At 49.1% G+C, this 20,066-nt stretch overlaps 1 protein-coding gene across 5 annotated transcripts in view; it reads left to right on the top strand.

The window, feature by feature from the left end:
- BCAR3 (BCAR3 adaptor protein, NSP family member) overlaps nucleotides 1-20,066 on the top strand; it is a 136,101-nt gene that overhangs the window by 71,661 nt on the left and 44,374 nt on the right. Inside the window, exon 1 of one of the 5 annotated variants that reach the window (XM_027058565.2) lies at nucleotides 10,012-10,683. The exons of the other annotated variants lie outside the window; for them this stretch is intronic. Coding sequence (XP_026914366.1) covers nucleotides 10,600-10,683 — 84 coding nt within the window. The 5' untranslated portion in view covers nucleotides 10,012-10,599. Of the gene's footprint in view, nucleotides 1-10,011; nucleotides 10,684-20,066 lie in introns of those variants that run through there. 5 annotated transcript variants of the gene reach the window in all.

Here is a 20,066-nt window from a genome sequence, read left to right as displayed (position 1 = left end):
TGTGGATGAGAACTTAACCACATAAAGCCTCCATTCACACTCTCAAAAGAGCTTTTTGTACAGAAGCAGTGATGAAGCTGAGGGACTGTTTCCTGTGACCACCAGTCTCCAGTTGGGTTCTCATTTTCCCCAGGCCCAGGTGGGTGTGTTTTGAAGCATGTGAGTCCATCATGGCCCAGTGTCCTCCCCTCTGTCTTTGAGCTTTTGCTGGAATGAGCCCAGGCAGAATAGGGCTGCATCCTCTTATCTCCTGGTTTCACAGCATTTAATGATTGCTCCTGCAGGTGGTAGGAGTGGGGAACCATGTGTTCTGGGAGCCTCTCTCCAGTTGGGACCCCAGGCAGTTCACGGTTGAGAATGAGGTGCTTCTGAGGGCTGAAGAAGGGACCAGTCCTAATCCAGACACAGGGATGGCAAGCCTGGTTCACCCAACGAGGGTCATAACCCTCATGTGGCAAGTCCTGTCTTAGGCCTCTGTGGTTCTGAATTATTTGAGGAAGTGCCTATCTTTTTGCAAACGGGATGAATAAGAACTATGTCTAGAAATATGCATGTGCACTTATTGTACGTCTTACTTCCAGGGTGTTTGTGGACCCAGACTGACAATCCCTGTGCCTTCTCCAACCATTCACTGGCCTCTATCCTGTTCAGGCATTGGCCCCAATCCTTCTGGGCATTGGAGTGTTGACAATGAGTTAGACAATGAATAAGTCCTGAAGCAAACAAAGACATAGATCACTTTAATGAGTGCTTCAACAGCCAGGTGTTAGAGCTGGGGCCCCTCACTGAGGTAAATAAAATGATTGCAGTGCATGAAGGAAGCCGCATAGGGCCACAGAGACTGACAGCGGGGACTCTGAAGCTCTTGCTGGGCCATGTCCACCTAAGGACTACATAAGGAGTAAATTTGGGAAGATCTGAATATATTTTGGGGATGATGCAGATTTCCCTTTCTTTGACCTACAAAGAAGACATGAGAGTTGCTCTCCCAGGTAATCAGTTGTAGCTGGTAAAGTCCACCTGGCCTTAGTAAGGGAATGTCTCAGACAACACCTCTGAATCAGGTCGTCTGTCTTTCCACAAAATATAATAGGCTTTGGAAACATCCTCCAGGAACTGAAGATGGTGCTGTTGCCTACATGAGCAGAGTTGAATGACCCATTTGTTAATGGTTTCCCCTAGCTTGGGAGGGGTGCTGGGTGTGGGAGCAAAACTCACACCTACGTTCAGTGGCACAGGACATTCCAACTCCATGAATTCCTATCCCTTTTCCCAGAGGCGAATTCATGTCAGTTTCTTCTTGAAAACTCAAGGCAAGTCAGTTCTTTCATGGAACATCCTTGGAGGCTGTGAAGCACCATTAATTTCCACCCATCACTGAAACATGAGGGAACAACCCTATTATTAATGGGTGTGCATTATACATGTTTTCATGTAACATCAGTTTATGTTGGTTTCCTTTGAGCGTTTCTCAGATGTGGAGATCGCGTCTTGCACATGTGAACCCCAGTGGAACCCACAGTGTATTCTGTGTCGACCTCAAATCTTACCTAATCTCACAATCATAAAGTAAACTCTCAAACTGATGATGTGAGCTAGGAAATTTACCACTGGGAAGGGCAGGGGTAGAGTGGCCTGGGTTGATGATTGTGCTGAAGAAGGAAGATATGTCCAGACTCTACTTCTCAGCATGCTGGCTGCATTTGCCCAGATCAGCTTGTTTATATAGTGGGAGCACATGGCTGTAGGCTGCACTAGTTTATAATCTTAAAGTTTATGGCCCAAGGGGAAAAGGGGACCTCTCCCTCCTCCCTGGTTTGAAAACTCCCAGGGAAGGACTCTGATTGGTCTAACTTAGGTCACATGTCCACCTGGACTATTTAGTGTTCAGAATTCTGATTAGTTCACACATCCAAAACAAGATGCATGTACATGCCACGGGTTAAAGTTTTTAAACATAATAACCACTATCTGCTATTTATATCATTTTTCCCCTGAATGTTCAGGATCACAAAAGTATATTGGGCGCTATTTCTGGTTGTCTCTGTTTCCTTGGGGTACATATGTAAAATACTGACATATGAATGGTGGGTTTTGCAGAGGTATTTTCTTTTTGACCCTTTCAAACCCTATACTCATCCTTCTCGAGTTTATCTCCTATGTGCTGGATACCCATTGCCTCCCAGTCTGATTGTCAGATCCATACTGTTACAGAGAAGTCGTGGGCACTGGAGCATAGGGGCTGTGGATTCTGCTTATAGTTTGGCCTCAGAAAAATTCTCACATCTGCCGTCACAAGTACTCTAGCCCTGAGGCTGCTGTGGTGTCCCTCGAGATTGGTTCAGGTGGCTTCCTGCCGCTCTCCCTGGTAACTCTCCCTTCCTCCACCCTGCCCTCCCTCTCCTCTGAGTACACACTACAAGGCCAGGGATTGTATTGTCCTTTGAGTCACTGACAAAAGGAACCCATTGTCCCACCTTGGGCACCAGAAGTGTTGACCATCTGGATGTCACCTCTGTAGGCGGCATTGTGCTTGGCACCTGACTGCTCTAGGAAGTGAACAAACTGGCTGGTAATCAATATGAGCCTTCCCATGCAATACACCCTCTGAGTCGGCCTTCTCCTATAGAGAAATAGGCCTAGATGATGTTTCTATATATGAAAAAGGCGGTCCCTTAGCCCTGCAGTCATCCCCTGTGCTATAGGGTTTTGCTGCCTCCTGGTTCTTTACAGATTCTGCTTCAGTGTCCATCTGTACATGTTCTGCCCTTTCCCGTCAGTAATGAGTGAAGATCTCTGATGGGCTATTTCAGGTGAGACCCGCTGCCTCTGTTGCTAAGAATATCTGTCTCGGGGGGGGGGGGGGGGGAGGGAGGGGCTGTTGCAGCAGCCACGATTCTGCCTTTTGGATTTGCACAAGATAAGGTACTCCAGGCAACCAGGTGCTAGTCATGCTTCCATTATCACATCCGATTGATCCAGCTATTCTGATTGAGAGTCATTTTAATTATTAACTCTAAGTACTGTTTGATCTCACATATGAAATAGAGATAATAATATGTGTCTCCCAGTGTAAGTATTAAATAAGCTTTCACCATGGTAAAAGCTCTCAGTATAAATGCTGGCTCTTGGGGGCCTTGCACGGGGGTGAAATGCTGGCTCTTGGAGGAGCCCCGGCTGAGCGGTGGGGGATGTCTGTGACTGCTGCAGTCTGCTGGGCACGCAGCCCTGGAGTCTGTGGTCGGGGAGGGTTGCTGAGAACCCAACTTGTATTCTTCAGTATTCAGTGGTGACAGTGAGTGTGGTGTGCAAGCAAGGCCCCACCACCAGCTGGGGAGGGGTTCCCCTCATCTCACGGGGGTTTAAAGGTGCTCCAACAGGGGCTCCTGGGTGGCTCAGTTGGTTAAGCATCTGACTTCAGCTCAGGTCACAATCTCACAGTCTGTGAGTTAGAGCCTTGCGTCGGGCTCCGTGCTGACAGCTCAGAGCCTGGAGCCTGCTTCCGATTCTGTGTCTCCTCTCTCTGCCCCTTACCCACTTGTGCTCAATCTCTCTTTCTCAAAAATAAATAAACATTAAAAAAAAATAAAAGGGGGGGCGCCTAGATGGCTCAGTCAGTTAAGCATCCAACTTCGGCTCAGGTCATGATCTCACAGTTTGTGGGTTCGAGCCCCACATCAAACTCTGTGCTGACAGCTCAGAGCCTGGAGTCTGCTTCGGATTCTGTGTCTCCTTCTCTCTCTGCCCCACCCCCACTCGTGCGTGCGCGCGCGCGCTCTCTCTCTCTCTCTCTCTCTCAAAAATAAATAAACATTAAAAAAAAATAAAAGGACGGGGGGCGCCTGGATGGCTCAGTCAGTTAAGCGTCTCACTTCGGCTCGGGTCATGATCTCACGGTTCGTGAGTTGAAGCCCCGCGCTGGGTGCTGTGCTGAGCCTGCTTCAGATTCTGGGTCTCCTGCTCTCTCTCGCACCTCCCCCACTCACCCTCTGTGTCTCTCTCTCCCTCTCCCTCTCAAAACTAAACATAAAAAAAAAGAAAGAAAAAGAAATGATTGGTATCAGAGTAGCCAGTAGTAGGGGCTGATGCGGAATGAAGGAGTCACGCACATGGAAGGTGGTCCTCTAAGGACTCCAGCCTCACATGGAAGATCTAGTCCTAGAGCAAGACCCTGGGGGGCTGGGCTAGGCAAGGGAGTGAGGCTGGAGGAGCATCTGGCAGAACATCCAGGCAGGATGTGTAGACGGACTCCTAGCTCTGCAGCTGACTTGGTGAGGGGGGGCAATGGGGAACTGGAGGTGCGACCCAGGTCCTGTGGGGAGGGGTGTTCAGGATCCCCAGTCAGATTGGCTGGGATGGGGTGGGGCATTGAGGGCTCAGTAGCTGTGGATGGACCGGGAGCTCCCCCTGCGTGAGGGCCGAGTAGGCAGATACCGTGGACACACGTGCCACCTGCTAAAACAAACAGGTCTCCAAACGACAGCGGCTCTGGAGTAAGAAAATCATTGGAGACATCTGAGCAAGTGTGATTAAAACCATATGTGCGATTTTCATATGTGATCTTAAAGTTTGAAGGCTAAAAATATTTTTAAGACTGAGAAAACTCTTAAACGCCTCCTCATTGGTCCCTGGCTTTCAAGGTTCAGGAGTCACTGTTGTACCAGCCTGTCAGTCAGTGGCTCAGGGCAGAGCCGTCCACACTCCTGTGAGGGGCATGTGGTCTGACATTTGGGTGGGATCAGGAATATGCCCTGCAGTAGGAGCAAATGGGAACCGAAGCTCCCATTTGCTGAGTGCCTACTATGTGTTGAGTGCCCGGCTCTTTATGGGTTGTCTCACTTGGGCCTCAAAAAAACCTGGTAAGTTGGAGGAGGAAACGGAGGCTCAGAGAAGTTAAGAAATTTCCCAAGGTCACCCAGCTTGCTAGCAGTGCACTAAAGACTTGAACCCACCCTGGCTCTCCTTCTACCCTACCTGCCAGTGTCACTTTTGAGGCATGCAAATATGTGTCTCACAGCTCAGTGTTGGAAGATGTCATTTTTCAGAAATGCTTGTGAGATGGGAGAGCTGGGGGCAGTGGAGATGGGAGACAGTGCAGCTGGTCCTGGCCGGGGAAGCTTCATGTGTCCTGGCTTTGCAGACACCCCTCAGAGCATTTCTCCAGCTCTGCTTGGGAGGGGCTTCTGAGGGGTATTTGTGGTCACTATTAGTTGCTTATATAGCTCACACTTACCAAAGTGGAAGGAAGGAGAAAGAGGAAAGCACACAGCACAGAAAACTTCGGAGCTACAATGCCCAGAAAAACAAATGCCCGCTTTGGGCGAGGTGCGTGCATCGTGAGTGTAGAATGGAAAGAAGCATGGAGAGGCTGGCTCATCTTGGATGAGTGAGACTCCCAGGGACATATGGATGGGCTTCGGGGGGCAAAGTATCCCCTGAAATTATATGTAAAACGTTACAGCGTGTGCCTTTTTGCTCTGGGAGGAGGCTGGATGGTTTTCATGGACTGTGAGAAAAGACAGAGACCACCAGAATCCAAGTCTGTTCTTCGAGGTTGGAATTCTGCCCCATGCTTGCACGTTTCATTTTGCCTTACTGCTGAAGACTGAAAATTGGGCTTGTGTAGCAGGATTCCTGGGGTGATATCAGAAAATAGGTGGTGGTGGTGGTGGGATGTATGGGACGGAATTGTGTGTGATAGTGCAAGAAAGCAGAGTCAGGGCTGGGCGCTCACGTAATTTAGCCCCAGGATGTCAGTTTTACAATTTTAATAGCCAGTTAGAGAAACGGAAATTTACTGGGGGGTCCGTAAGACCCTGTAGGGAGAAACGTGCTTGTGAATACTGTCCTTAGTTCCTTTGTTGATGTGGTAGGCAGATCAATACTGCTTCCGGACAGAGGCCATTTGATAGCCATAGTCTTTCACCCCCATGAGGAATCTGAGGACTGGCAGACCGAGATGTGCACGGTAGACCCTCTTAAACGCACCCTCTGTATTCGCAGGCGCAAGCAAACATCTTGTCCACAGCAACACACAGAGTGGCCCTGAGAGCCACCCTCCTCCCACCGGGTGCAGTGTGCATTTTGAGCAAGAGATGAATCTCGTTTGCATATAGGAAAATGTGTCCAATGGTCTTTGGCAGCTTGTGTAGCTGCTGAGTCTGGCCTGAGGGGAAGGAGACTTCTTCCCTGATGGCTTCTCCTCATCCTCAGAGGTTTCCCAACAAACTCCCCTCGAGCCCTGCGTCCTATCACTTACGTGAGGGTGGGCAGTTAGAGGCGCACCAGTTCCTTCACCACCAGCTCGCCTCCTGCTTTGTCGTGCTCAGAATACCGCAGTCAGGCCAGGTGTCTGGGAAGCTTTGGGAGACAGGGTTGCAGAGAAACGCACCTTTTCTGATGCTGGGTGGCTCAGTTGGTTGAGCGTCCGACTTCGGCTTAGGTGGCGATCTCACGATTTGTGAGTTCGAGCCCCATGTCCAGCTCTGTGCTGACAGCTCAGAATCTGGAGCCTGCTTCGGATTCTGTGTCTCCTTCTCTCTCTGCCTCTCCCCCACTCGTGCTTGCTCGCTCACTCTCAAAAATAAACAGACATGAAAAAAAATTAAATGCACCTTTTTTGGCTCTGGGCTTCCCAGGCTGCTCTTCAAGGGGCAGAACCTGCAGAGGGCAGTCTTGGATACTTAGGATTGGGCCCATCCGGGTTCATCTTCTCGGTTTCGTGCGGCACCAGGGAAAAGGGAATGGTAGCAACAGTCTTACTCCCTATCTCATTAAAGCTGTTTTTTTTGTTCACCAAGAATCTGAATGCCGGGGTTTAGTGGAGGCAAAAAGTCAGGAGAGAGGTCTTGCTGGGGAGGTGGAGTCTCAGGAGTTGCCACGAGAGGCTGAGCTGTTGTGACCTCCACAACTGGTGTTCACCCCTTGACTGATGCTCTGAGCATGTCCCTGTGGGCAGGAACGAGCCCAGGCCTTGCAGCCTTGGATCAGTACCCTCCGGTGACAGCGTGCTGCCCACCATGGGCAGTGTCACTGTCCACGGGGCTACCTGACAATGACGAGCACCTCAGTGCGCTTAAGGCGTGATGCCCTGATTCTGGGCTGGCTTCGGGGAGGGGAATGGTGGCGTACTGGCAACGTGGTCTTCCTAGTTGCCCTGAAACAGGTAAAAGCAGATACCTGGAAGGCACATCTCTCTCCCTACACAACTCTCCCCACCCATGCCAGGTCAAAGAGAGGGTCTGCCTCACTAGGACCCTGATCTTCTAGTGAAGACGGTAGCACTCTGGGAGAGGGACTCTTGCGGGCTCTCAGCCTCCCTCAGTGCAAGGGCTGCTGCGGACAGGAAGCACCGTCTGTGAAATATGGCTGGCAGGCAACTCCTGTTTCCATGGTTACTATATAGGGCAGGTTAGTATTAGGGCTGCCCAAGGAAAACAATGGCGTTGAGGACAATACTTGAGCGGGGGCCTTCCTCTGGCCTTTTTAACCCTCTTCCCAGATTGGGTGAACAACATTTGACCTGAAGGCATGGGGTAGACCCCCTCGAGGGTCTACCTGGCTGCCCTGGCTTTTTTCACAGGTGTGTTCCTTGGTGCAGAGGAGCAAGTCTTCCCGGAGGCCAGAGGGGGCGCAAGAGAGCACAGTTTCCCAGGAGCTCTGTGAGACACCCAGCACCACTCCCTCTCTCCCTCACCCCCCTCCCCCTCTCCATGAGTCCCTGGGGTCTCACTAGAGATGCTGACCCTGGTCCTGAGAAAGGCGTAATGTGTTGAAAAGCCTGAATCCAAATTTGGTCCTAACTCACGTGCACCAAATCATCAGAGAGTGACCCCAGCCCCAGGTCACTGCCTTTTCATGGGGCCGTGTGAGTAACAGGTTTAATTATAAGACATTAAAAAATCTCTTATTCGTATTTCCACATGACTGCATACCAGGTTCTGCATTCACAGGCTGGAGTCCCTGGTCCTTTGTTCTCTGCTGAGTGACATACTGTCCTGGTCTTCTGTTTCTTTGTAACTAGAATAGAATAATCACTGTGGGGAGAACATGGGAGAATTGATCAGTGTGGATGCAGATATTTAGAAGCATAACAAGTCAGTGAAGGGCACTTTGCAAATTCACGCAATTATCATCTTTAGATGCAACAACCACACATTATTTTAGTCTCCCTCCTTGGCCATTTCAGGAGAAATTTATTAAAACCTTTGAGTGCTGTTTCAGAAATTATTTTTGGTATGGAACAAAAAAAAATTGTAAATGCTTAGGAAACACTTACCTAGTAAGACTAGCTCATTCTTTAATCCTGACAGAATCAATTCTTTCGACATTTGGGGGCGTTTCTTAGAGTAAACAGGGTAAGTGACAAGAGCTGTGATTCTCCAGTGACCTGAGGATCTTTTGTTTTGCTTTTACCCTGGCCCTGGAGCATCTGATGACATAATTCTTGGTAATTTTACATGGCTGAATTATTTGCATATTTCTTTCAGGAATGCATTTCATTCAGACTTTCTGAGGGTCCGAGAGGAGTTCAGAGGCTTTGGCTGGCGAATCTCTCTGACGGAGAGACGGATTTAAAAAGCTGTTGCCCTTCCTTTTCCCGGGCTGGAGATGGTGTGTTTTTTTTGTTTTTTTGTTGTTGTTGTTGTTGTTTTGTTTTTTTTTGTAGCCTCTTGGCGAGTTTCTTAGCCTGGTGGTGCTTCTTATTTCCTGCCAAGGGGGATGAGCAGGTGAAGACTGGGCCCCTTACCTGGTGGCTGTTGGCCTGATTGATGAGCCATCTACACAGGCCATGGGCTCCGGCTGCTCAGGTGGACTTACCTTTGAACCCCGGCTAATAGAAATGAGGGCAAACAGAGTAAATGCTTGCTCGGGGATACAGTACTCGGGTTGTGGAGGACAGTACTGAGTCACCAGCCGGCCCATCTCCAGGGGCCCCTCCAGCTCAGAATCCCCGTGAACTCTGTCACCCTTCCTGCTTGCTACTGGCTTCTTGGGAGCACTTCCATGGACCCAGGAGCTCCCATGACTGCACATCTCACCTCCAGAGTCACAGAGGAGGACTGAGGGAGCATAAAGGAAGTCAGCCTCCCCTTTTCCCACCATCCCTGTGGTGCCGACTTATTGTCACTCCATCCCCACACCCTCTGTATTTATGAGGCTGCCCCTCTGCCCCTTCAGGCCGCATCCAAGCACAGAAGCCGCTCACCAGGCATTGAACAAACACGTCTCTATTTTTACAGGCCAACTTGACCTAGTCCAAAGGCCGAGGCCTCCCGAGGATTTGCCACTAATCCTGTTGGATATTTCTCATACCTCCCTCATGCCTCATCTGGTGTCGTTCCTTTCTGCACTGAATAGGTTCTGTTTCTTCCTCATTACAAGTTTTTGCCTGTGTGAAGTTTCAGAAAGCTTCAGGACACATTCCAGTCTTGAGTGGCCAAAGCCACAGAAAGGTAATGTTTGGAACAGTAGGAGAGGAGCTACAGGCAGAAACCTGGGTTTAACTTGAAAAACAAAAACAAAAAACAAACAAAAAACATTGTTGAGCATCCACTGTAACTGGAATGCTAGAAGGGAGGTGATTACTTTCCCCCGAAGGTCATAGGAGGCTCTCCCTGGGGGCAAAGGCCTCTTAGCACAGGAGGATGGCTTGGCTACGTGTACTGCATGGGCCTCACAGTCCAAGTCCTGGATCTGGGTTAGGCAGAGAGGACAATTCAAACAGAGTTTTCCAAGTGAAGGAGGGAAGTGAGACAAATAGTGGGGAGGATCAGAAGCAGGTACATAGCCTGTCCCCCATCCTCTCAACAGACCACTCGTCCAGGTGGGAGGGCATGGGACGCTTGGGGTGTTTGCTAACAGACTTGCTAATTAAACACCGGAAGACAGTATTGCTTTGCCCACAGTGATGGCTATGCCAACGTTATCAGCTGCAAGCTACCTGCCAGGAGCATTCTAATTAAAAATAAACAGTACTGCGGGTGGGGTGGGACAGTGGGGCCAGGGACCCTGCCCACATTTCTTAGGACTTGTAGGATTGGTCCTAAAGGAAAGTCACACCCCAGTCACCTTTAGGTCCTTTTCTCAAAGGAGCCTCTGTCTAATCACAAGGTGGTGTGATGCATGCTTCCTTAACCCTTAGCTGGTAGGGTGACAGGCAAACAGATAAAGCCTCCAGGAGCAGACTGCCTGCTGCCCTAGAGCCCTGGAAAGGACAGGCTGCCTGAGGGGGATAATGATTTCTGCTGGGTCTCTAAACTGAGGGGACAGCTAAAGCCCAAAGCCTCTTCTAAGAGAGGTTAGAATTTCATCAGAAAGCAAGTCTGGTCACATGAGAATTTCTGGCACTGTGTGCATGGCAGGCTGGACACCAGCCTGCCAGAATTGAGCGAGTGGATCGTATTGGCTTCAGCGGAGGGGAAGAGTCCCAGCCTGGCCTGGGAGAAGGAGTGGCTCACTCCCCCGACCGGACCGGCCACGGGATTGCGGGCAGCAGCAGCCAAGCTGCTGCCGCCGTGGGGCCAGGGCTCCGACGCCCAAGCCCCATTTCTTTTAACCCTAAAGAAAGTGTGTGGTCCAGGGACTGGACACTGAAAGATGCCTAAGGAATGCAATGCTTTCCACGCCCTCTCGGCAGCCCTGTGCTGCTTCTATCACCGCAAGTCTTTCCTTGGAGCCAAGGTAGGTGCAGTTTTGAGATAAGGTGCATTGGAGATTCTTTTAGGGGCCTTGAAAGCGTTAGTCTTCTAAAAGGCACCAGAAAAAGTTTACAGCCTGCTGGCTGTAAAAACAGAGGTGCTTTCTTTGGTCGGTAGACCCTGCTAAGCCCCTAGTGAACCGCCTCCCCTAGAAGCAGAATCCAGCTGCACAGAAGGAGGTCCTAGTCTGTGTTTTGGGATGAAGCTGTGTTTTTCAAGACACTTTCAGTCTCTTTGGGCTGACATTCTATACCAAAGTAACTCAGTGAGACAGAGCTATTTTTCTTCTTTCTCTCTTTGTGTCTCTCTTCCCTTGTTGGCAGTGAGTGTGAGGCAGCTGAGCCCTTCTCTCTCTGCTGAACCTGCTAGTCCATTATGTCAATAACGTATATAACATGCTGAAACCACCAGACGACTCCTTGCAAGTCTCAGCCGGGTTCTAAAACATTTCGGCGTTTGGAACTGCCTTTTCTTTACTACTCCCATTTTGAACCTTGGTTACGAGACACAAGTGCCAAAGGTTTTGCGTAATATGTCAGTGCACTATTTTGACGAAAATATTCAAAGAACCTCATTTGACTAATTCAAGACAAGACTTGTGTTCCGTGTTGCCTGCCTGTGACAACACTAGGAATGAAGATTAATACAGGTTCTCATTGATTCGTGGTTTTGTGCGCCGTGGAAGAAATCCTGTCGGTCCTAGCTTGACTACAGACCTCATTTATTCTTGGGAAGTAGGAATCTGAAGCTCTCGTGACATTCTTCCCACCCAGATGTTGGAGCTCCATCTCCTGAGGGACTGACTTATTTAGTGCAGGGTTATGATGTTCCGCTTCCTTCTTTTTAATAATGCTTGAAAGAGAAGATTTCTCAGGCAAACCTAACAGGAAAACCTATTAAAGGGAGAAAGAGCCCTTTGTAGAAATAATATACCCTGCGGGAGAGGAGGGCAGGCTTCTTCTGATTTTACTGCCCTGTTGGAGTGTTCCGAGTAGCTTTCTAACCATCTAGCAAAGTTTGTTTTTGTCTTTGTCAAGGAATTCGGGGGCGGGGGTGAGTAATTAATCATCGGTTAAAAGTGTTTCCTCCCTGATTTAAGAGCCCTTTTCTATCCTGGAGTCCAGTGGGGTGATATGAGGACCATGTGGTTTCTGGCCTAAATATGGATCGTTCTAGCGTCGGGTGGATGAAGTCATGCCATTAACAGTATTTTAAAGCTGTCAAAGATAGACCAGGAGGTCCCAAAGGGACCATACACTTCAGGGATTGGCAGTAGGTTTTCACTCTAATAGAAGTCCTTCCAGAAGCCAACTTCTGCTAATTCAGAAAAGTGCCACTCAGGGTTCATATGTGAGGAAATAGCCCATAAATATCTGGGCCCAAGTGATGAGATTCTGCTCGGATGCCCCAGTTCCTTTGCAGTTATGTCCTCGGAGGCCTGCACAGAAAGGCCACAGTATTACATGGGGTGAGCCTGATTTAGCCATTCTTCAGCTCTCCCTCCCTGGCCTCCCTGTGACTGCCACTCCTGGTGGTTGACTGATGGTAGAAACATCTCCTTTCTACCCAAGGCTTCCCATCTCGCTCCCAGTTTGGTGCATCTTTGTGGAAGGGACCTGATGTGCTCACTCACCAGAAACTGACACTTTCAGACCCAACTTAGGGCTCCCCACTGAACCTCGAAGTGTGCTTCCCGTCCTGTTTTGCTTGGGCGGTTACCTCCTGTGATTTCCGCCAGAGTTGCCCCGGTGATAATGCCGCATCGCTTTATTTTATTGACTCCTACTTTAATTAGGGTTTTCGGGTCTTGCCACTCATAATTAGTTTCTGTTGCAATTAGGGTTGCAAAATTACATTGGGATTGATTGCCTGATAGCAAAGCGGAAATAAAGCTCCAGTTCTTGACCGTGTATGCTGCTTCCCTTGGCGTGAATTTCTCATACCAAAAATAACACTCTGGTAGCCATGGTAACTTTCCATTTGGTCTAATCCATATCATCTCTGGAGAAACTAGAATGTTATTAATAGTGTTTGTTGTATGGGAAGAAAACTAAAAATATAAAAGCTCCTTCATTACATAGGAGACCAATCACGCTGGTGCTTTGAGGGAATAAAATCTTACTTGCAGAGATTTGACGGAATTTAGAATGTATTTAGGGGCCTCGTGTGGACTTGCATACCAAGGCCCTGGAAAAGAGTGAAACAGGGGGCCAAGAATGGAGAGGAGAATCAAGGATATGCAATCCTTGCTGGCCCCAGTGGAGTTGAGGCCAGAGACGAGATGTTCCAGCCATGTTGAGGGTCACAACCTTAACATCCCTGAAGGGGTTCACAGAAGGCAGCCATTTCACAAAAGACCAGTGGGTCTTGGGTGAGAAAAGGAAAGGCTATTTTGCTTATGCCTGGTGAAAAAGAGTTTGGAGTGAAGATATTATCGATCCATAGCATTACTGAGGCATGTTCAAGTCCAAAAGTCCCTGAACATTGAATGTAATAGCCCATCCATGCATAAGCACTCTACCGGGAGGGTGGGGTGGAAAGTGACCGTTGAGGGAGAGCCCCTGCTTTGAAGGACTTACCACAGGAGCATTAGGTCATAGTGTCATCTCATTACGTTTCCAAAAGACTTTCCAGGGTCTGAGTTCCTTCACAAGGAACACAAGTGAGTTGTCCTCCTGGAGTCTCAAAACAAGTGCTTTGAGTTGGCGGGGTGATAGTTTACCCCTTCCCCCAGAGGAGAAACTGCTTACCCAGAATCATTCAATGGAGCACCAAGGATAGAAACCAGGTTGTCTGGCTTCAAGCCCTTCAATGTCCCTTCTATGATACCACATTAAGACCATTGAAACCTAAAACAAGAAGACAGTGTGCACATTAATACTTCAGTTTACAATGCAGTTGGGGAAGAATAGTGTGAACCCCAGTTTTCAGGAGAGGCTTCGGGGGGTGGGGCGTGCAGAGGTAATTTTCAGAGAATAGGTAATCCTCCTACAGACAGGGTGGGACCACCTTTAGGTCCCTCATGAACCACAGAAAGAATTTGGTGAGAAGCACAATCGATCCCATTTCTGGAACTGGCAATAAGAACAAACCGCCACTCTGGTCCCTGTGTCTCTGATTTTTCTTGTGTGGAGGCCGGGGGAAAGGAGCTGAAATTTGCCTCTTTACCAATGGCCACTCCTGAGGGAAGGTCTGTGTGATTTTCACTCCAGGGGAATCTAAGAGGTGGGAGTTCCCTTGCAAGTGCAGAATCGCTGTGTTTCTGAAGGAGCCTAAACAGAGAGGTTGGAGCATAGAGACGGTACATAAATGAGTTGTTTAGTCTCGGCTAACCAGTCACTGAGTCCGGTGGCATTGGTCTTGGCAATGAGAAGTCATGGTTAGAAGGCGGTGGAATTTAAGCATATACTTTCCCACGCATAGATGTGATCGTCTTTGCAGCCATCAAGTGCTCTATAGCAGGAAGAGCTTGAATTGAGCCGTTGCTACTCTTAGCTTTTGTTTTTGCTTTCGGTCATTTCCCATGCCCCTAGAAAAAGTATTGGGAGCTCTCTGAATGCACATTTACAGCCTGAGGTGTCCCATCTGCCCATCCCTAGATGGTTGGATTCCTGGAACTTGTTTGCATTAGAAACTGCTTTCCTATGTCAGAGTGAATGTGGTAGAGCTAAGGTCCTGCTTGCCTTCCCTGTGGCCAGTCCCATGGTGTGTTTGCTCTCGTGACAGCTTGGGCACTTGTCTTCCATCCTGGTGTTGATGATGGCCTGGGTTGCCTTAGTCAGTGGGGCTGATGCACCATCAGCACGAGCTGTGCAAAGTGGAAAAAGGCACTCGGGAAGTGTCTTTCCAAGTGACTCAGCCCCTCCTCAGGGCGGCTGCTAGTTGCTCATTTATCTCTCCTGCCCTCCAAAATAAGCCTAGCACAGCTTTTTTTTAAAGAGACCTAAATGCATTCCATTGGCATCTGGGAGCTTGTGGGATCTGGTTTCAGCATCAGGGGAAGGGAGGATATGGCTGACAGCGGCTGGGTCCCGGCACCCCCTCTCCGCAGACCCCGGAGCTTGGATCCTGGCCGAGGCCTTGTTTTTGTTGGAGAAACGTGGGTGGGAAGCAGAAATGAGACTGGGACCCTGGGAAAATTCTGTTAGTGGGTTCAGCACCTCCAGGACGACAGAGAAGCGGGCCTGTGCCAAACACTGGGGAGAGCGCTGGAGAGTCTGCATGCTGGGGCCACAGAGGCCTTCCTGCTACACCATGTGAGGGGTCTGGGGTATGTGGAAGGCCCAGGGCTCTGTAGCTGTGTTTGAAGATGTCAGAGACCACTCTGGGGCCTTTTAACTGATGCATATTTTGGATGTCTCCAGGCCAGCAGAGGAAACTCGGGCTGTCCTGGCAGGGGAGGGGAGGGGAGGGGAGGAGCGCCTCGTGGGTTTGAACTGCGGCATTTCTGTCCTCGTCTGGATTTCCAGTGCGTGTCCACAGCCCCAGGGGCTACTGTTGGAATCTGGCTCTGGCCATGAGAATGTCATGGCTTATTTTTCTGGCTTATGAAAGAACTATGATCAGTCTTTTAGTTTGTATAGAGAACAACTCTCCCCAGTGTCCACTCTGAAACACGTGTGCTTTTACAAAAGCAGCTACACACAGGCAACCAACAAGCTAGAATCCTAGTTTCTTAATAAGATGGAATTTGAGAGACCCGTGAGCCAGCCTCCTACCTACATCCCTGCCCCCCACGCCCTGCCTGTATACGAGGGCCTGCTGGGTGCTGGGGGGCCGTCCAAGCTCCTGCCCTGAAGGAGCTCCCATGTCTGGTAGGGAGATGAAAGTGCAAGCAGCTCTCTCTCCAACGTGCATGGGAGGTGCAGGGCAGGCGTGACACCGGCGTGTTGTGAGACCCTGGGCAGAGGTGTTAATGCAGCCCCGGGTCAGGGAACTTCCAGGAGGAGGTAACACTGAATGGCTCCTAAAGCAGCAGTGGGCAGAGGGCACAGGCAGGAGAGCAGGCATCACACCCTGGAGGGACGCCTGGCCGAAGCTGAGAGCAGAGGAAAGAGAGGTGGTGGGTGAGCGGATTGTGCAGGGCAGTGGGAGCCAGTGAACAGTGTGGGTGGGGAGCGGGGGGAGGTCTGGGCTCGGTCCTTTTGCGGGCAGCATGAGCTTGAGGAGCGCCTCCCCCAGCTCAGGCCCATGTCCTCGAAGCCTCCCATTGGCTCGGCTTGTCCCTGCTCAGCCCCCTGGGGTCTGTCTCCCTCCACCTTCTCCTTTGGCCCTTTTTGCACACTCGTGGGATCTTGTTTCTTCACAGCAGCAGTTAAGACCATCGGGCACAATATTTTTCCGTCCCCACTACTACCCCCACAAGCCACAACTATATCCAGCTCCAGATCCTCACTTCCTCCGAGGATGAAGTGTCCTGACCAAGGCTGGCCCTGCCACCTGTGCCCATGACCACCTCCTCTGCATAGACTTCTCTCCATTGGCCTCTCCTCAGAGACCTTCAGTCTGTCCCTCTCCACCAACACTTTCCTCTGAGTTTGTACGCATGCTCCAGTCTTTCCCATTCTAAAAATACTGCTTATTTCCATGTCTTCATTTCTTGGTCCCTGTCTTCCTCCACCCAAAAACTGATTAACACGGTCTCTGTTTTTCTCACTTCCCGGTGGCCACTCTGCCTCCTTCACCCCACCGGCAGCCTTGCCAAGTCTGGTGGATGCCGTCCAATTCTGATTTTATTGGGACTCTGCTGCACTTGGCATTATTGGCTCTTCCTTCCTGAAAGTCTTGACCGCCAGGACACCACACTCTACTTGTTCTCCTGGATCTTTCCCAGGATCCCTTCCTGAGCTCCCACACTATTGCTAGAGACTGAATCTTTGTGTCCCCCCCACCCCCAAATTCATGTTGAAATCCTAACCTCGGGTGTGCTATATTAGGAGGTGGTAGGTGGAGCCCTTATGAATGGGATTAGTGCTCTTACAAAAGAGTGCTCTCCTGCCCCTCTGCTGTGTGAGGACACAGTGAGAAGAGAGCTATCTAGAACTCGGAAGCAGACCAGGCACTGAACCTGCCAGCACCTTGCTCCGGGACTTGCGTCCAGAACTGGGAGAAGTACATGTTTGCGGTTTCAACTACCCAGTATATGGTATTTATCTTACAGAAGCCCCAAAGGATTAAGACATTATCTTCAGTTTCTCTTTCTAGCCTGCCTCTTAAAAACCCTTCTGATATGCCCTCGACCCCCCATCTCTTAGGTGGCAGTTGAGATAGGCTACCCCACATTCTGAGGATTCCCCAGTGCGTGCCCAGTCCAGCCCTTCTCTCACAGCCCCTGGATCCCGCGGCCTGGTGAGCCACTCCATCCACACAGGGCAGGGGCATCTTAGGCTGTGCGTCCTCTTCCACAAACCTGCCCCCTCTGTGCTTCTGTGTTGGGAGTTGGTGGCTCAGCATCTTCCAGGAGCTCCGGTGTCTCTTCTCCCATTCATCTTCCACATCTCAAGATGTCTTAAGATTTTACTCCTCAGCATTGCTCTCATCTGCCTCTTGCTCCCTGACTCTGCCACCAGCACTGTGCTTCCTAACTGGTCTTCCTGCCCTACTTCTTCATAGGACGTGATTTCACCTTTATGTTTGACCTTTTTAGACATGGGGCGTGTACTGTGCCCTTAAGGCGCTACATTCCCACATGTGAACAACTCTAATTGCTAGAAGGTCTCTCTTTGCTTTGAGTCAAAATCTGTGTACCTGCAGTGTCTACCTTATTCTGCAGTTAAACGGGCATGACAGGCCTTCAGGTGCATTTTTTCCTCCCATTATTGTAGGCATGTCTGTTTTGAGACCAAATTGGTTGGTATGAGTGAACACCTAGAAATAAAACAGTATGTGGGGGAGGGTAGGGGGTGATGCTGGATGAGTTTCCTTAGGGAGTTGAACCAAGTCTGTTTGACCATCATCTAGGCATAGCAGTAGCCCAAGCCTTCAGCTATTTCCACATAGCCCTCATGTTTCCTTTAGGTCTGCTCTATACGGACTAAACATTTCCAGTGCTATATATACTTTGGGAGACTTGGATTCTAACTAATATTCTCTAAGTCTGAGCAAATCATGAACATTCAGGGCCTTGGTGATGTTGACTCTTGTGAGATCTAAATCTTCTTCCTGCCTATATAACTCCGGGAGCATCGTACATATTCATGTCCGATGAATCTGAGTTGTATTGTTTTTAGGTGTCTTGTTCCTCTCAAGTTCAGCTGCTATTTTCCTGTTTCTGCCATGACATCTGGCATGGTGATTGTGTTTCTCAAAAGCTTGTTAAACGAGATATGTGGGTGTCGAGTGCTTTGAGCTCCTCTTGGAAAAATACACCTTTAAAGTGATGTGTGTCGGGGCCCCTGGGTGGCGCAGTCAGTTAAGCGTCTGACTTTGGTTCAGGCCATGGTCTCAGTGGTTCGTGACTTCGAGCCCTGTATCAGGCTCTGTGCCTGGGTGCCTGGAGCCTGCTGTGGATTCTGTGTCTCCCTTTCTCTCTGCCCCTCCCCTGCTCACGCTCTGTTTCTCTTGCTTTCAAAAATAAATAAACATCCAAAAAGATAATAATAATAAAGTGATGTGTGAGTTCTGTGTTGGAAGTGGTAGAGTCAATGCTTGGCCAAAACCCATCTTGTGATGAATTGTTTGCTTTAACTGAGAACCTACTGTGTACTTAGCCCTGACATATGATTGCTTTACCCCAAAGCAGATGTCTGAGACAGTTATTAGTCATGGTATGTTTTTGGAGAGAGAGAATTTGGAAAGTCATCTATTCTACACCCCACGCTGGAAGGGTTTCTGACTCTTTGGATTTTCCTCTGTGTGTGTTTGGCATTTCTTGTTTTTCTTTCCAGTTAGATCTCCTAGTGTCTTTCAGCCATGATGCATTTTGTTTATTCATTCGTTGTCTCAGTCATTCAAGATGAATTAAGAAAAGGATGGTACAGGGGCGCCTGGGTGGCTCAGTCGGTTGAATGTCCGACTCTTGATTTTGGCTCAGGTCATGATCCTAGGGTCATGGGATCAAGCCCCGAGTCAGGCTGTGCGCTGAGTGTGGAGCCTGCTTAAGATATTCTCTCATATTCTCTCTCTCTCTCTCTCTCTCCCTACTCCCCACTCCCCCTTACTCATGTGCTCTCTCCCACATGCTCTCTCTCCCTCTCTAAAAACAACAAAATAAAAGGATGGTACAGTTGACCTTGAACAATCCCCTGTGTAAAGTCCACATAAATTAACTGCCAACAGCCTACTGTTGACTGGGAGCCTAATGTAAACAGTCAATTAACGCATATTTTATATGTTATATGTATTATACAGCGTGTCCTTACAATAAAGTAAGCTAGAGAAAAAATGTTATTAAAAAAAACCATAAGAGAAAATACATTTACAGTACTGTATGGTATTTGCCCCCCAAAATCTGCATATAAGTGGACCTACACAGTTCTAACCTGTGCTGTTTGAGGGTCAACTATATTTGAATTAAATTGGTTTTGATTTTCTGATATTCTTCAAGTTTATTTATTTATTTTTGAGAGAGAACATGCTTGTGAGCAGGGGAGGAGCAGAGAGAGAGGGAGAGAGAGAGAGGATCCTAAGCAGACTCTACTCTGTCAGCATGCAGCCTCACGTGGGGCTCAAACCCACAAACCGTGAGATCATGACCTGAGCCAAAATCGAGTCGGACGCTTAACTGACCCAGGTGCCCTGATTTTCTGATATTCTTATTGAAGAGCAAATAGGGCATCTATTTTGGTGAACAGCTATTTTCCACCAGATCACTCGTAATTTGGGTTAAGATGAATTAACAAGCTTGAATGACCAGTGGGAGAGATTTCTGGTTTGGAGCTCCTCACATTCTGAACTTTGGTCAGCTGGTCTTCAAACCCTCATCTTGGGGTCTGCCCTATTAGCCAGGGTTAGTCTCTGTTTATCCTTTCCCCATAGATGTTAACAAAGCACTGCTCTCATGGAATGAAATCTCGCTGCCAGACCCAGTGATTAATATTTCACTTGCATTATCTCATTTAGCCTGTGTGCCAACCTAGTGAGAGAGAGAAGTGGTATCGGAAGTTGAGGACATGGTTCACAGGAGCAAAGCAGTTTACAGAGGGGGTGGCATAGGTCGCCTAGTACTGAACTTTGCATTTGAAGCCTTTTATTCCACTGACCCACTAAATGGTTAAGTGCAAGCAAGGACTTTCAGCCTTCATCCTAAGTGTGGCAATCTGATTTCTCGTTGGGAGGAATCAGAAAACAGGGCTGCCTCGTGGGGATGATTTGGATGTTGCCCCTCTGCAGGCTGCTCTAGGAAGTCATCATCTAAATTAGATCTGG

The sequence above is a fragment of the Acinonyx jubatus genome, chromosome C1 (genome assembly GCF_027475565.1).
Source record: "Acinonyx jubatus isolate Ajub_Pintada_27869175 chromosome C1, VMU_Ajub_asm_v1.0, whole genome shotgun sequence".
Classification (NCBI taxonomy): domain Eukaryota; kingdom Metazoa; phylum Chordata; class Mammalia; order Carnivora; family Felidae; genus Acinonyx; species Acinonyx jubatus.
The sequence above is the reverse complement of the archived record's forward strand: the minus strand, read 5'-3'. Positions and strand labels throughout refer to the sequence as shown.